Source organism: Mirounga angustirostris, unplaced genomic scaffold (genome assembly GCF_029215605.1).
Source record: "Mirounga angustirostris isolate CCGP_5_RB_7025 unplaced genomic scaffold, mMirAng1.0.hap1 SCAF_8, whole genome shotgun sequence".
In the NCBI taxonomy this organism is placed as follows: Eukaryota; Metazoa; Chordata; class Mammalia; order Carnivora; family Phocidae; genus Mirounga; species Mirounga angustirostris.
In genome coordinates, this window is record NW_026991716.1 from 39,057,307 (window position 1) to 39,073,101 (window position 15,795).

The window sequence follows — 15,795 nt, forward strand, 5'->3', positions numbered from 1 at the left end:
CACCTTGGAGGGGCAAGGGGCTGAGGAGGGCCAGACCCAGGTCCCAGGGGCCCAGGCAGTGCAGCTTTTGGCTGTGTACATAGGGTGCTTTATTCTCCACAGAGTGATACATGCTAAGATGGGTTGGGCTTGGGCCGATGTCCCCATATGTACAGAACTGAATAAAGTGGGTCTCTGAGAAGAAGTCTGATTTGCCTTGATGTGGAAAGGGAGATGAGAAAGATGGAGATGGACGTTACAACCACGGCTATGTTCAGTCCTGTGCTGGTTCTGGCCTGGAATGCAGGGAGATAAGGCAGCTCTCAGGCTAGTTACTTCCAGGCTGGGGTACCCTGCCGGGCCTGAAGGGCCTTCTGTACCACATCTTCCCACTGGGCATCTGATATCTCCCGAGCCCAGGCAGGAACCCCTGGCGCAGGCAGGCTTACTCCAGCCATCGTCCTTTTCACCAGCTCCACGTGTTCTGAAATCACAGAGAACAGGGGATAGAAACTGCGGGACCAGCTTTGCTCCCATAACCCTTGAATGAGGGGCTGAAGGTGGACCTAATTTCCTTGAATTAACCCATAACCCTTGGGCTAGGAGGGTGACCAAATCCATCTTGTTATTTCCAGGCAAGCCTGCCCATCACCCAAGTCTAGCACAATAGCATTTCACCTGGATTTTTAAGTGTGTAAAATCTTAGAATACAAACTGTTGTTTTAGGAACAGGGTGTTCCTCCGTGACTCCCCTTTACTGGGTCTGACCAGTCCCTTTCCTCCATCATTATTCCAGAATGAAAAAATGCTCTCTTTACCCGGGTCCATGGGAATAGAGCTGTGATTGCTCAATCCTGTAGCTCCCTCCTCCTCTTCATCCTCGCTCTCTAATGGTGGGTCTGGCAAATGAAGCCCCAGGGCCTGCAGAGCCAGAGAAGACAGTTCAGGGCCAGCCCTTCAGGGATCCCAGCTTCACCTGGCCAGAACAGTGCCTCCTCCACCATACCTGGATCCGATCCTGAATATCAGCAACTACATCTTCTCCGTCCCCCACCGGTGCTAGCTCCACCTCCTCTTGTTCAGGATCTTGGTTCAGGGGCTGATAGGAGTAGCCAGCTGGGCCTGCCCCCGTTTCCTCCTGCTCTTCCTCAGGCTCCTCGCTGCTCCAATCCCCAGTGCCTTCCGTAGGGCCCTGGTGCGGCCCTAGCTCCTCAGTCTGATTGGGGAAGATACGCTCGGGGCCCATGGTGTCTCCCCCTAGAACTACTGCTGCCATCCGGGCAGGGGCTGCAAGGACAGAGAGGCAGGAGGACAGGGATCGGATGAAATTAGGTCCACCTTCAGCCCCTCATCCAGTTCCTTGTGGTCTCCTGGGTCCGCAAAACATTCAAACGCTCCCAAGCTTCCTGCACCCCACCCTCTCCTGGGCCCTCCACCTTTTAAATCGACTCATATCTTGAACCGAGGCCCACCCGACTTGCTCTGCCAATCCTTAAATAACAGCCCGAACGGAGTCCACGCCACCTCCCAAAAGACTACGTCCAGAACCCCGCCCTCTCCTACCCCCCGACTTGGGAACGCCGGGTCGCCAAACAAGCTCCCCTAGACAGGGAGCACCCACCCCCTTCTCCCCTCTCCAACGGGTCCCCTTCTGTACCGCCTGACAAACGCCCTTTAGGTCCCAGGGGCTCCCCTCAAATGGCCCCAGCTGCGGCGTCCGCCCCCCGCCCCCACCAATTCTCGGCGCCGGTGTTTCCGCGCGCCTCACCCGCTCGGAGCCCGCGGCTGAACCCACACCTTCACTTCCGGCGGGGCAGGACGTACTCGGGCGCCTGGTCCTCCCGCCCCGCCCCGTGCTCATGATTGACGCGAACGAGGACGAGCAGTACGCCCCTTGTCCCGCCTCCGCCATCCCCTGCCCAGACAACAAAGGACTACATTACCCAGTGACCCCCACGGGTTTTGACACACACACACACGCACACGCGCGCGCGCGCACACACACACACACACACACACGCACATGCGCACAATCTCCTTCAGCTCCTGCCCACTCCTCGGCCCCTCACGACTCTCCAGAAACCCGTGGACTACAAGTCCCGGTAGGCTTCGGGCACTTAGCTCTGACTGCACGTGCGCACACGGCTGCCCGCCGGAAGGACCGAGCCTGGCTGTGTTTATCTCGTTGGGGACCGAGGTGTCGGTTGGCGCGCAACGGGTTCTAGACTGCAGGCAGCGCGAGGACCCGCGGCCCCGCCCCGGCCCGGCCTGGCAGGTAGCCCGGGATGGGTTAAGGGACAAGGATAATTGGAGAGGCTGGGGTTGCCCATACCTGGATCTGGAGTCGTGGGGGAGGGGCCTGAGAGCGATGAGGTGGGGGTGGGGAGGGAACTAGGGGGATGATGGGAAAGGAAAGTGTTAATGGGGAAAGAAGGGCTGGGTTAGGATGGTGAGGAAACGGGTGGAGGGGACCTGGTGGTTGGCGGAGGCACTGAAGGGAATTGGAAGGAAGACTGGGCTATGAGGAGAAGGGGAAGCTGAGGAGAATGGAAGAAAAGGGGGGGGGAGGGTCTAGTATTGTGGGGGAGGGGAGGTTGGGATGACTGGAAGAAGACAGGGATAGCGTCATGTAGAGTGAGGACTATCCCTGGCCGAAAGGGGTCAGTGAATATTAGCTTTTTCTTCCTTAGTGGAAGAGGGAAAATGGAGGGCTGTTGGGGTGGATCTTGGTGCGGTGGGAGAAGGAAAAAGGAGAAAACTGCAAAGCTCTCAGGAGATCAAGAAGGGCCAGAAATGGGGAGTGAACATTGCAAGAGACCAGGGAGGGGGGTACGTACCTGAAGGGAATGGAAGAAGCTTGAGAATGCAGCAATGATGAAGGATCCAGGAGACCCAGAGATAAGCGGGGACCCTGAGATGGTGGGGGCTTTTCTCCATGAGTGTGAGTTGTCCTTGTGAAGAAGCTACGATTCTGTCCACCTTTGGATGGAATTACTTCTCTCTTCCCCTGTGAATTCTTTACTTTACCTTGACATAGTTGAAGGGGGGAGTAGAAGCTATGAGGGAAAATGAAAGACTCGAATTCCTAAACCCTTCAACCTCCTATCTCCCCGCAAGCCCAGATCCAAGATCTGTTGGATTGAGGACAGGAATAATGAAGTGAGAGTGGTTTCCTGCTGGGGCTATTTCAGGTTTGGCAGGCTGGCTATTTAAAGCATGGGATGGGGGGTTGAGGGAGGTTGAAGGGGGAGGGGGGTGGCAAGCCAGCTGAAAGCCATGTCTCTTTCTTTTGAAGGGCCTCCCTTGCTTTTTCTGTGTCTGAGGTTCTGTCAGACTCTTTCCTCTGCCAGGGCTTCTTGAACAGGGAGCAGATGATCCACTCAAACCCAGCAGGTGCCTGCCAGCGAAGGCAATACCAGTTGGAGGAGCATTTGTCTGACAGAGCCTTCAAGTGTACCCATTATCTCTAGGTTGGCAGGTCATGCCTGGGTCTATTTATTGTCCTGCCCTAGGGCGTTTTTTTTTTTTGTTTCCTTTTTCTCTCTTTTTTTTTTAAGATTTATGAGAGAGAGAGTGTGTGAGCATGAGTGGAGGGGCAGAGGGAGAGGGAGAAACAGACTCCCTGCTGAGTGGAGAGCCCACTCTCTATCCCAGGACCCCGAGATCATGACCTGAGCCAAAGGCAGATGCTTAACTGACTGAGCCACCCAGGCGCCCCTCCTTTCTCTTTTCTAATGCACCCCTACCCCATCCCCATTTCAGGGATCCAAGTGGGAAAAGAGCTGCTAAAATAGCTTGTTTATCCTTACAATAGCAGGGTTGGGGAAGTAGTAGGAGGGGAAAACCCCTCCTCTTCACTCCCACCCCCTCAGTCCCCAGCAGACACATACCTTTCCGGCTTGAGTTCCTAGTCTTGGCAGGATACCAGGCACAGCTGTCAAAGGAACTCTGAGTGCCTGTGGGGGGCCCTGGATGACCCTGATGACAACAGCTCAGCTTAACAGGAGCTCCCTATGAGGGGCTAACCATCCATGGATGTCCCTGCCCTGAATCAATCCCACCTTGTCCTGGATAGGGGGACTGTTTCACTCTAAAGACCTAAAAGCTTTTCTGCTTTGAAGCACCAATGCCAGCTTTCAATGGACCGATTGGGGTTGGCTGGGCTATTAATAGTCCTGAGTATTTTGAGATCCCTTTCCCCACCTTAAAGAGCAGAGATTCTTAGAGAGGTGGCAGTAAGCGGAGCAGAGCCGGAGAGACAAGAGAATGCACTGCCTTGGGAAGGAGGATGGGGGAGGGGGGGGGCGGGGGAGCACTTGGAGCTTGTGCCAGGCCAGGGACGCGATGGGGCCTCCATGAGTAAATGAGGATGACCATGCCAAGCCCTTGATCAGCAGATTCAGAGCTGTCAGTCAGGTCAGAGCGGCCCCACCCTTTGCTGTTGGAGAACACGGGGCCAGGGCAAACTCCCTGACCTCTGCCTCTCCCCTGGGCCACGGCCAGCCACCTGAACTTCGGAGGGGTGGTGTGGGAGGGCCACCAGGGTGACACTTGGAGTCACGGGCTGGTCCTGGGCAGAGTCACGGTGAGCCAGACAAAGGCCTTGCCTGAGGAGCCCGTGGCCCTAACTTGTGTGCAGGTAGCAGAAGCAGCAGGCCGTGCCGGGGGGGCATGTGGCTGTGACCAGTGACCCAGGGGATGTTACGGTGGACAGTGCACCTGGAGGGCGGGCCCCGCAGGGTGAACCATGCTGCAGTGGCTGTTGGGCACCGGGTGTACTCCTTCGGGGGTTACTGCTCTGGTGAAGACTATGAAACGCTGCGTCAGATTGATGTGCACATCTTCAATGCAGGTAAGCCAATGCTGGGGCTGTCCCTGGGTACCCACGTCAGGGAGGGCAACGGGTAGCTGAATGAGGTTTGGCGGTGGTCCCCGTGGCCAGAGGGGATGGGGGAATGAGTATCTGATTTGGGAAACGGTGAGCAGCCTGGAGGGAGCTTTCCAGGGCTGAGCAGATCTGTGCCCACAGTGTCCTTGCGTTGGACAAAGCTGCCCCCAGTGAGGCCCTCCATCCGTGGGCAGGCTGCTGTGGTACCCTACATGCGGTATGGACACTCGACCGTCCTCATCGACGACACGGTCTTCCTTTGGGGCGGGCGGAATGACACCGAAGGGGCCTGCAATGTGCTTTATGCCTTTGATGTCAGTGAGTATGGGTCGCAGAGAAGCTGTATTCTGCCAAATGATGCCTCAGGGACGGGGGCGGGGAAAGGTGTGGGCTGAGGCGGCTGGGAATAGGGCACCCCAGAGTCTAGGAGGGGGCGTCAGAGGTTGCTTACCTGGCCCATCTGCTTCTGTCTTTCAGATGCTCATAAGTGGTCCACACCCCGAGTGTCAGGAACAGTTCCTGGAGCCCGGGACGGACATTCAGCTTGTGTCCTGGGCAAGACCATGTACATTTTTGGGGGCTATGAGCAGCTGGTATGTCTGGGAGGAAAGTAGCGGTTTAGGGTGGGAATGAGAAAGAGAAAGAGAAATTGAGGGTGGTGCAATAGGAGGCTTTGACTTGTTCGCAGGTTTTGAGGGGACAAGTGGAGGGTCAGAGTGCCACTGATCCCATGTTTTATTCCTTTCTTCACTTCCTTTCTCTTCCCACTCAGGCGGACTGCTTTTCCAATGACATTCACAAGCTGGATACCAGCACCATGACATGGACCCTTATCTGTACAAAGGTCTCCCCTTTCTTCTTTCTCCCAGATCCTTACCCTCAGTTGAAGAAATCATAGGAAGCTGAGTGAGAGCAGATCCCCTCCTAGCCGCCATGTTGACCCCCTCCCTCTCATCTCTCTGCTCCTGCCCAGGGCAACCCTGCACGCTGGAGGGACTTCCACTCGGCTACAATGCTGGGCAGTCACATGTATGTCTTTGGGGGCCGTGCCGACCGCTTTGGGCCATTCCATTCCAACAACGAGATTTACTGCAACCGCATCCGTGTCTTTGACACCAGGACTGAGGCCTGGCTGGACTGTCCACCCACTCCGGTGCTACCCGAGGGCCGCCGGAGCCACTCAGCCTGTGAGTGTCTGTTTGTCCCTGTGGGGCCCCCCTTTCTGCCCGTTGTCCTCACACTCCACGTTCCTCTCTCCTTCCAGTTGGCTACAATGGGGAGCTGTACATCTTCGGTGGCTATAATGCAAGGCTGAACCGGCACTTCCATGACCTCTGGAAGTTTAACCCTGGTACAGAGCACTGCCTTTAGGGGGAAAACAAGGAGCAATTGATGGAGGAGGGAAAAAAAATCCTAAGAGGGTGGGGGTGGAGAGGATATCTGGACTGGGCAGGTATTAAACCTCCATATACACTTCTCTTCAGTGTCCTTTACCTGGAAGAAGATTGAACCGAAGGGGAAGGGGCCATGTCCCCGCCGGCGCCAGTGCTGCTGTATTGTTGGTGACAAGATTGTTCTCTTTGGGGGTACCAGGTTAGGAGGAAAGCGGGGAGGCCTCAAGGAAGGGCCCAAGTCTGTAACTGCATGGGAGGCATTTGAGCAAGAGGGTCTCATGGGTAGTCTTTCCTCTTTCCTTCATCTCTTTTTTGATCCCTACAGTCCATCTCCTGAGGAAGGTCTGGGAGATGAATTTGACCTCATAGATCATTCTGACTTACACATTTTGGACTTTAGTAAGTACATGTATTCCCAGAGTGCTACTGCCACAGGGTCCCTGGCTTTGGGTGGTGACATTCAGGACTGGACCCTTTCCTTGCCTCTGACCATCTCCCTCTCCGTGACTTCTCCTTTAAAGGCCCTAGTCTGAAGACTCTTTGTAAACTGGCCGTGATTCAGTATAACCTGGACCAGTCCTGTTTGCCCCATGACATCAGGTACAGTGAGTGGTTGGAGAGCAGGGCTTGGCTGAGGGTGAGTGGGCAGCACAGGCATGATCTGATGAGCTTGGTCTCAGTATAGAGGGGACGGGTTTTTGTTACGCTGGAGATGTAGTGTACTTGTGGAGAGTGAAAGGGAAGGAGATTCAATTCCGCCCCAATTATCAGTGGTAAATTATATGGGGGAAAAAAATATCTGGTGTTTCAAACCAAGTTCAGAAGCATCACTTCTTGAGTCCCGAGCCTATTCGGTTGTTTTTAGCATGCTGAGAAAGTTTGATTAAATTTTCAAAGTTAGCTGCGAAGTACCAACAGGTTTAGGAATCTTTGGATCACATTAGTTCCAGAATTAAGGGAGGTCCTTCTAGCTACTTCCTTTGAATTCCATTCTTAGGTCCAAATCAAGCACCAAAAGTTATTTGGTGTACAGTTGTGTTTTCCTGGGTCATTCTGGACACTTCCCTCTCCTTGTATCAGTTCAGTTTAACTCTTACTTGCTGAGAGGGTGTGTGTTCAGCATCTGGTGACACAGTGTACAAGGCATAAGGAGGTACTTGGTAAATCTTTGTAGAATGATAGAATTGTCAAAAAGAGGGGAAAAAAGGGATTTAATTTTTATGTGGTGGGAGGGGCAGGGAAGGCTTCTGGAAGCCTAGGAGAGCTGAGTCAGGCCCTTTAAAGGGATAGGAGTGGAGAGCAAAAACAGACATTCCTGGTTGGATCTGAGCAGAGGATGAAAGGTAGGTTGGTAAGTTTACTGAGCTGTGTACACAGATGATTTTTTCCAGGTGTTGGGCACAAGCATACATAAACATAGACAGGGGGCGCCTGGGTGGCTCAGTTGGTTAAGCGACTGCCTTCGGCCCAGGTCATGATCCTGGAGTCCCGGGATCGAGTCCCGCATGGGGCTCCCTGCTCAGCAGGGAGTCTGCTTCTCCCTCTCCCGCTCCCCCTCTTGTGCTCTTTCTCTCTCTCACTCTCTCTCTCAAATAAATAAATAAAATCTTTAAAATAAAAAATAAAATAAAATAAACATAGACAGGAAGTCCACATGAGGTTGCAGGTGGAGGAGTGGGTGATGCTGGATTTGGTGGTGGGTGGGGCCTGATTGTTAAACTTATTAGTAAGGCCCTAAGGAAGGAGGTGGCTGTGGGTGGTTGAGCTTTCAGATGTTGAAGGGACTGGTGTGTTCATAGCTTTGTTTGAGCAATTCTGGCCTTGGGGGTGGAGGCTCCCCCCCATCTGTCCTTTCTGCCTGTCATTGTTGGCCTTCCAGGTGGGAGCTGAATGCCATGACCACCAACAGCAATATCAGTCGCCCCATCGTCTCCTCCCATGGGTAGGAGAAAGTTGCTGCCGCCTCCCTTTCCTGAGCCTGCTATTCTCTTCACTGCCCTTTCCCATCCCTCACCTGCCTGGCCCTTTGGACCCTGGACTCGGTATACCTCTGCGTGGAGTTGTTGGACTAGAGGTGTTTCCTGTGCTGTGAACTCAGTGGGGAGCTGTAGGGGAGAGGGCGAGATCCCTCCCTCCCTTGGGCCGAGGGCCCCTTCCCCTTGGTGCTCTGTCCCGTACACCTCCTTCCAACTGCTCCTGGGCTTCTGCTCTGCCCCAGGCCAGCCAGGCTCTGCTGGGAAGCGAAGGAAATGGGGAGAAGGGAGAAGCAAGCAGTGTCGGAGCCTCAGGAGCTTCCCCCCCGACCCTTGTTTCCACCCCCTCCCCTGCTTGAGCCATGAGCATCGATTGAGAGCTGAGAGGAGTTGCAGCTGTTGCCATGAAACCTCCTTCTCCCTGACCTGGGGAGGCGAGGACCAGCAGATAATCCCACCCTTCCCTGAGCTGTTGCTGTTCCCTGGCGCTCCCAACCAGCTCAGATTTTATAAAAATGAATTAAAAATCTCCAACAAACGTGTGACCTGTTTTTGTGGAATACGATGGGGGTGGATGGCAGAAGCTTGTAGAGGGGCAAGGTGCTGAGGTTCTGGCCTCTCCGCCAGGAGCAAAAGGAAACCAAAATCCACCAAGGCCCGGCCCTAGTTTCTCTCGAGCGCGGAGTCCAGCGCCATGCGACAAAAAGGTGGCGACCTTCCCTCCAGTGGGCGCCCGCGGGCCCGGCCCTTTCAACGACCGAGTTGCGCAGACGCGGCCTCCGGGTGAGGCCGGAAGAGGCGGGGCGAGAACCGCTAGGGCGGAAGTAGTGCCTTTCGGTGCCGCGGCGTTCCATAAGCTAATGCCGAGAGAGAGTTCCCGCGCCGCGGCGGCCGCCGGGTCTGCCCGCGGGGCCCGGGGCGGCGGGGAGGACGCCGGCGGCCTGCGGCAGGGTGAGGGCCTGGTGCCGGGCAGAGGGGCACGGGTAGAAGGGCAGGTGGCGGCGCAGTCACCGTGAGAGGTCTGAAGAGGCCGCCGTGGGGAGCGCCGCCGACGCATTGGACAGTGAGGGGGCGCTTCCTGGGTTAGGAGACCTTGGGCGGTTTCTGAAAAGGAGGATGAGGGTTTTCCGCAGGGAGAAAACGCATGTGTAAAAGTACGGTCAATCAGGAGAGGCATGGGTTGCTGGGGAAGGGTTAGTAGGTCAGGGTTCGCCAATTTCAGAAACATTTGTTGAACATCTACTGTGTGCAGGCTGTTTTAAATGCCGTTTTAGCTGCTGTAGTTACAGCGGTGAATAAAACAATCAAAAACTCCTGTTCCTGGGGCGCCTGGCTGGCTCAGTGGCCAGAGCTTGATCTCGGAGTTGTCAGTTCAAGCTCCGCATTGGGTGTAGCGATTACTTAAAATCTTAAAAGAAATCCTGTTCACATACCTTTCAGAAAGGGTGAGCAAAAAAAAAAAGTAAATAGCATAAAAGGCAACAGAGCATGAGATTGTGTGTTTTTAAGGGTGAATTCTATGACATGTGAATTATATCTCAGTTTTTCAAAAAGTTTATAAGGGCTATGGAGAGAAAGCAAGGGAGGGGTTGCAATTTTAAGTAGTCAGAGAAGGCCTCACAGAGAAGATGACATTTGAGCAACAGTTTGAAGGAGCTGAGGGAGCAAGCACTAAATATATCTGGAGAAAGCTTCCAAGCAGAGGCTATATCAAATACAAAGGAACTGAAGCAGGAACATAGACCTTTTTGCTCAGGAACTGCTGGGAGACCAGTTGACTGGAGAGGAGTGGGAAGGACATGAAATTAGAGATCACATGGGGTCTTTCAAAGCATTATAAGGCCTGTAGCTTTTACTCTGATCAAGAGGAAGCTATTGAGTTTTGAGTTCTGGAGCAATGTGATCTGAAGCATATATATATGGGAAAGAGATGGGAGTGATGAGATCAGCTTTGCATTTTATTTTTTTAATGATTTTATTTATTTACTTGACAGAGAGAGACACAGCGAGAGAGGGAACACAAGCAGGGGGAGTGGGAGAGGGAGAAGCAGGCTTCCCACCGAACGGGGAGCCCGATGTGGGGCTTGATCCCAGGACCCTGGGATCATGACCTGAGCCGAAGGGAGACACTCAACGACTGAGCCACCCGGGCGCCCCTCAGCTTTGCATTTTAGATGCCTCTGTCAAACCTGAATTGGGAAGCCTAGCTTCGGGAGGAGACAGAGGTTGGGAGACCAGTTAGCAGGCTAGAGCACTGGGTAAGGTGAGAGGTGCTGAGAGTATGAAGCAGAGCACTGACAGTGGTCACTGAGCAAGGGAAACATGCCCTGTGGGGAAGCCTGTGGAGGCATGATTCAAAAGAGAAGATGACTGTGGCTTGGCCCACCTCCAGCCTTACAGTCCTTAGCCAGGTGAGGCCTCAGGTGGCTGGAGTGGTTGGGAAGTTAGGTATCAGTGTAGCACCATTATGACCTGTGCTGCCTGGGGCCTGTAGTGATGGGTCTGACGGGGATATTGGAAAGGGTCAGTTACCTAAGGAATGAGGGTGGGATGAGGTCTCTGCAGCACTGGGAGATGCTTTGCTGAGTTGTGTCCCCACCCTTCCTTCCACAGACACATCTAACATGTCATTTGAAGAGCTGTTGGAATTGCAGAGCCAAGTGGGGACTAAGACATACAAACAGTTGGCAGCTGGAAACAGTTCTAAGAAGCAAGGTTCTAGACCACGTGTCCAAAATGCATGTGCTGCAGATAAGCACAGGTGAGGAGCAGGGCCTGCTCCAGGAACTGGAGAATACCTGGGACCTTGGGTAGGTGTCTGAATTCTTAGGTGGGAGGCCTTTGATCATGTTTGGAGACCCTGGGGCGCCTCTGTGGCTTGGTAGAGCATGTGACTCTTGATCTCAGTGTTGTGAATTCGAGCCCCACATTGGGTGTAGAGATTACTTAAAAATAAAATCTAGAGGGGTGTCTGGGTGGCTTAGTTGGTTAAGCGTCTGCCTTCGGCTCAGGTCATGATCCCAGTTCCCTGGGATCGAGTCCCACATTGGGCTCTGCTCGGCGGGGAGCCTGCTTCCTCTCCCCCGCTTGGGCTCTCTCTCTTACTCTCTCAAATACATAAATAAAAGCTTAACAAAAAATAAAATCTAGGGCACCTGGGTGGTTCAGTCAGTTAAATGCCCAACTCTTGATTTTGGCCCGGGTCATGATCTCTGGGATGTAAGATCGAGCCCTGCATCGGGCTCTCACACTGGGCATAGAGCCTGCTTGAGATCTTCTCCCTCACCCTGTAGCTCTCCCCTGCTCATGCACATTCTCTCTCTGTCTCTCTCTCTCTCTCAAAAAGGAAAGAAATTAAATCTTAAAAAAGACTGGAGACCCTAGACATGTTCTTTAATTTCTCCGTAGGCCTCTGGAAATGTCAGCCAAGGTCCGGGTGCCATTTTTGCGTCAAGTTGTCCCCATCAGTAAGAAGGTGAGGAAAAGGCGGGAAGAAGTGTCTCAGGGGAGACTGAACAGTTCTTTTATACTCTCTCATTCTCTCCAAAGGTAGCCCGGGACCCCCGCTTTGACGATCTGTCAGGGGAATATAATCCTGAGGTGTTTGACAAAACGTATGAATTCCTGAATGACATCCGAGCCAAAGAGAAAGAGGTTTGGAACATGAGACTGGCTCATGGGGATTCCGAGGGGTGGGAAACTAGGGTAACAGGTTAGTCAGGCAGAGGGGAACAGGGAGCATAGTGGTGGGCAGATTTATTTCTCCTTAACTGATTTAACTCTCCCTAATTTGCTTCCTATTTTCAAATCCTGGTTCATTAGTTGACTAGCTGTGTGACCATTGGCAGGTTCCTTAACTTTGCAGTTTTCTAATCATAAAAAGAGGTAATAGTAATGCATATCTCAGAGCGTTATTTGCATTAACATGTGTGAACCTCTTAGAATAACGCTTGGCACAGAATTGCAGTTAACATGTACAGACTCCTAACCATCGTATTCATTTTGCACCGTGGAGCTGGTGAAAAAGCAGTTGAAGAAGCACCGTTCAGGGCAGGAGCATGAGAAACTGCAGCAGCTGCTTCAGAGGATGGTGAGTGGGTCAGAACTGCAGGTGGGTGGTGAGAACAGTTCAAGGCAGTCAGGAGGTGATTCTCAGTCCCTCCTGCCCACCCATCTCACCCACCTCCTCTTGGCTTCTCAGGAGCAGCAAGAAATGGCACAGCAGGAACGCAGGCGGCAACAGGAGCTGCGCCTGGCCCTGAAGCAGGAGCAGAGGGCTCGGGCCCAGCAGGGCCATCGGCCATACTTCCTGAAGAAATGTGAGTGGGACACAGCTGTCTCAGGCTGCTTACAGGGACGGGCTTGGGTGGCCATGGAGGCAGCATGCTGTGTCGGGGGTCCATGAGCTCCCTGAGGGAGGCAAGAAGGCTGGATGCCATGGGAAGTTGGAAGAAAGTAGAAATGGTAGGGAGGAGTTATTTGTAACTATTCTCCTATCCCTAAGTATAGATTACGAGCAAGGAGTGCTGCTTTTATCTCTCTCCTGCCTCCCCTCCATATGCTGCACCGGGCACATAGAAGGAGCTCACAGTTGGTGTAACAGAGAAAGCAGCGGGTCATAGAAAAAGTCCACGTGCTGCACTTACCAGTGAACTCCAAGTCACGTATCCCAGCATAGTGGTTGAGAGGTACAGACCTGGGGAAAGGGGAGAGTGCCTCCTCCTTTGCTCACCAGCCTTCTTTCTCCCTGTCCTCTAGCTGAGCAGCGCCAGTTGGTCCTAGCTGAGAAGTTCAAGGAGCTAAAACGCAGCAAGAAGCTAGAGAGCTTTTTGAGTCGAAAGAGGCGCCGAAATGCAGGCAAGGACCGGAGACATCTCCCCTTGAGCAAAGAGTAAGGAACTGTCCTGAGCTCTGCCACTGCCCCAGTGGGAAATGGATCTGTGGGGACAGACTTGGGCTTGGCCTGTTCTGGTTCTTTTCCGTTCAAGGGCAAGGATCGTAGCTGCCCTTGAGCTAGATTGGCTCAGAGACGACTAGAGGGCTCTTGGACTGCCCCAGCATTGGAGAAGAAGAGCAGCTCAACCTTGTGCTATGCCACGCTTCCTCTGCTTGGATCTGGTTCATCATGTCCTCATGTCCTCCCATCCTTGCTTTAAACCAGTGGTTGTGGTATAGAAGAGAAAGGGCCAGTGAGTGGTCTTAAGGCTGGTGAAGGCCATGAAGTCTGTGGATGGCTCCCCGGGCTGGGACTTTATGTAAGAGTCAATTCATAAACATTCCTGTCACTCTTCTTTTTTTTCTGCTTTTTTGGTGGGCTTTGTGAGTGGCCTAGAACTACTGTTTCAGCGGGCCACTTGTGGGGGCTGGCAGCAAACATAAGGCTCCCACAAAGAAGGAAGTCACATCAGAGACTCCTCCTACTTAAAACCTCAGAGAAGACACAGTCATTGGAGGAGTGAACCACTCCCACAACTGACCTACTTAGCTTTGGTTTTGGATACAAGGGGAGGTAGGGGGTGAGGACAAAAAGTTTCCCCGGTAATGTGTAAACACAGCTGGCTCTTAGTACTGTTTGGGTCTAGAGTTCAGATTACCTGTGTAGACTGGAAAATCCTCAAGCTAATAATTCAGTTTGAAGTGGTCTCAGGTTGGTAGTGCTCCCAGGCACCTGGCAGAAGCAAATGTAATCTTCTCTTGAGGTTTGTACTTTAAACCCCAGCCTCAGGGAATTCCTTCAGATAAAATTTGAAGGAATGTGTGCTTTTGGTGAAAATACAAAGCACACAATGAAAGAAACCACCATGAGTAAGAGTCATTAGGGACAATAGACAACAGAATCAGACCAGCAAAGACATGTTAGAAATATAAAATACAAAACGGGTGCTTGGGTGGCTCAGTAGATTAAACGTCGGACTCTTGATTTTGGCTCAGGTCATGATCTCAGGGTCGTGGGATTAAGCCCTGTGTCCTGGTCCTCATTCAGCAGGGAGTCTGCTGGAGAATCTCTCCCTCTCCCTCTACCCCTTCCTCTCTTTCTCTATAAAATAAGTAAATTAAAAAATATATATATATATAAAATACCTTATATTTAAAGAAAAAGTATGACTAAAGAAAAGAGTATCTAAAAGGACCAAATTGGTTTGATAAAAAAGTATAGCTTTTAGAAATTAACAATATACTATTTGAAGTTAGAAACGTCATGGTTAAACAACAAATTAGACATACCTAAAAAGAGAATGTACTAGAAGTAGATCTGAAGGTGCACAGGTGGAGCACAGGGATACAGAGAAATGGAAACTAAGGAAAAGAGGTTAAACATGGAGAAAACAAAACATGGAAGGTAGATTGAGACATATAATCAAGATTCCAGAGGAGAGAATATTTTAAAGAGGCTGGGTATTTTGCAAGATTGAAATTTATAAACCCTAAGCCTCAGAAAGCCCAATTAATTCTAATTGGGCTTGATGGCTGGCTTAGTTGGTAGCTTGTGCAACTCTTGATCTCAGGGTTGTGAGTTCGAGCCCCACATTGGGCATAGAGATTTTTCTTTTTTAATTGATAAATCATAAGAAATTACAGAACATCTGAAAGACATCTAAAAAGCAGCTATCAGAAAAAGGAAGAGAGAATTAGAAGCTAGGATATCTAATGTTTGATGCATCTGGGATGGGAGAAAAGATGTAACTGTGATGACTGAAAAGTGAGATAAGCATAAAATGTTTGTTTCCCAGTAAGCCGAGGAGTGAAGCTACCAGGATAGTTTGCCTTGCCCAGAGGGATCCAGTGCTATGGGGTCCCTGATGTCACATGTGTCAATCCTACTTCAGAGCCAAAGAACAGATTCTGGCTGATAAAAGCAGAAAAAGACTATTGAACTCTTAGGCTCACAGAAACACTAAGGCTTGAGAAAAGTTTTGTGGTTTTTTTTTTAAGATTTTATTTATTTGACAGAAAGAGACAGTGAGAGAGGGAACACAAGCAGACTGAGAGAGGGAGAAGCAGGCTTCCTGCAGGAGCAGGGAGCCTGATATGGGGCTCGATCCAGGACCCTGGGATCATGACCTGAGCCGAAGGCAGACATTTAATGGCTGAGCCACCCAGGCACCCCAAGCCTTGAGAAAAGTTTAAAAAAAAAAAAAAAAGGAATGGTGGCTGGCAGATAAGTCTGAGCCCTTACAAGCACCCTAAATCCTACCTGGGAACCAGAGTGTGGTGAAGATCTCCTGGCTGCCACCAGAGGTATTCCGCTTTTCCTTCCTGCTTTGCTCTAGATTGAGAAATTCCTGGCAGAGGCATTTTCTTGGCTAAGCCGTGGTTATATGGCTGCAGGGGGATAGCTGGGAAAGCCAAGTATCTGGTCCTGTATGTGGTGGGAGGTGGGCTCTGTTTCCTTTCGTGATTTGTGTGGAGTTCCCGAGTATGAGAAGGGGCTTCAGATGAATGGTAGTCAAAACACGATGCACGTCCACCACTGGGTTGTATTGCCACCCCCACCCCCAGGCCTTCAGATGGCCACTTTTCCCCTTCACCAAGGATCCACGGGAGACATTGGAGAGCTCGG

The 15,795-nt window shown here is 51.9% G+C and overlaps 2 protein-coding genes across 5 annotated transcripts; one reads left to right on the forward strand and one right to left on the reverse strand.

The window, feature by feature from the left end:
* Positions 1-65: 65 nt before the first annotated feature.
* MEA1 (male-enhanced antigen 1) lies at positions 66-3,121 on the reverse strand. Of its 3 annotated transcripts, none has more exons than XM_045869980.3 (4): positions 2,817-3,121; positions 986-1,266; positions 798-900; positions 66-463 (listed from the first exon to the last, which is right to left on the reverse strand). In XM_045869980.3, exons 1-4 carry the CDS (start codon positions 2,914-2,916, stop codon positions 312-314), a joined length of 636 nt encoding a protein of 211 aa, XP_045725936.2. In that variant the 5' UTR covers positions 2,917-3,121; the 3' UTR covers positions 66-311. The 3 variants fall into 3 exon arrangements, with proteins under 3 accessions (XP_045725936.2, XP_045725934.1, XP_045725935.1); XM_045869978.3 differs by lacking the exon at positions 2,817-3,121 and adding an exon at positions 1,748-1,893; XM_045869979.3 differs by lacking the exon at positions 2,817-3,121 and adding an exon at positions 1,637-1,782.
* KLHDC3 (kelch domain containing 3) lies at positions 2,039-13,524 on the forward strand. Of its 2 annotated transcripts, XM_045869928.3 has the most exons (15): positions 2,039-2,254; positions 4,619-4,831; positions 5,009-5,185; positions 5,345-5,460; positions 5,640-5,711; positions 5,841-6,054; positions 6,132-6,218; positions 6,352-6,460; positions 6,587-6,660; positions 10,848-10,995; positions 11,643-11,709; positions 11,784-11,888; positions 12,250-12,324; positions 12,436-12,553; positions 12,993-13,524. In XM_045869928.3, exons 2-15 carry the CDS (start codon positions 4,678-4,680, stop codon positions 13,127-13,129), a joined length of 1,653 nt encoding a protein of 550 aa, XP_045725884.1. In that variant the 5' UTR covers positions 2,039-2,254; positions 4,619-4,677; the 3' UTR covers positions 13,130-13,524. The 2 variants fall into 2 exon arrangements, with proteins under 2 accessions (XP_045725884.1, XP_045725883.1); XM_045869927.2 differs by lacking the exons at positions 10,848-10,995; positions 11,643-11,709; positions 11,784-11,888; ... (1 more) ...; positions 12,436-12,553; positions 12,993-13,524 and adding exons at positions 6,783-6,861; positions 8,141-8,772 and having other exon boundaries at positions 2,045-2,254.
* Positions 13,525-15,795: the final 2,271 nt, after the last annotated feature.

What these genes read in the sequence shown, in the direction of transcription:
- KLHDC3 (XM_045869928.3), top strand. Translation starts at nt 4,678, where the DNA reads ATGTTACGGTGGACAGTGCACCTGGAGGGCGGGCCCCGCAGGGTGAAC. An exon ending in TCCGAGCCAAAGAGAAAGAG is followed by an intron (nt 11,889 to 12,249) that starts GTTTGGAACATG and finishes TGCACCGTGGAG; the next exon opens with CTGGTGAAAAAGCAGTTGAA. An exon ending in GCCATACTTCCTGAAGAAAT is followed by an intron (nt 12,554 to 12,992) that starts GTGAGTGGGACA and finishes CCTGTCCTCTAG; the next exon opens with CTGAGCAGCGCCAGTTGGTC.
- MEA1 (XM_045869980.3), bottom strand. Translation starts at nt 2,916, where the DNA reads ATGGAGAAAAGCCCCCACCATCTCAGGGTCCCCGCTTATCTCTGGGTC. An exon ending in GCTTCTTCCATTCCCTTCAG is followed by an intron (nt 1,267 to 2,816) that starts GTACGTACCCCC and finishes CTGTCCTTGCAG; the next exon opens with CCCCTGCCCGGATGGCAGCA. An exon ending in CTCTATTCCCATGGACCCGG is followed by an intron (nt 464 to 797) that starts GTAAAGAGAGCA and finishes CTGTGATTTCAG; the next exon opens with AACACGTGGAGCTGGTGAAA.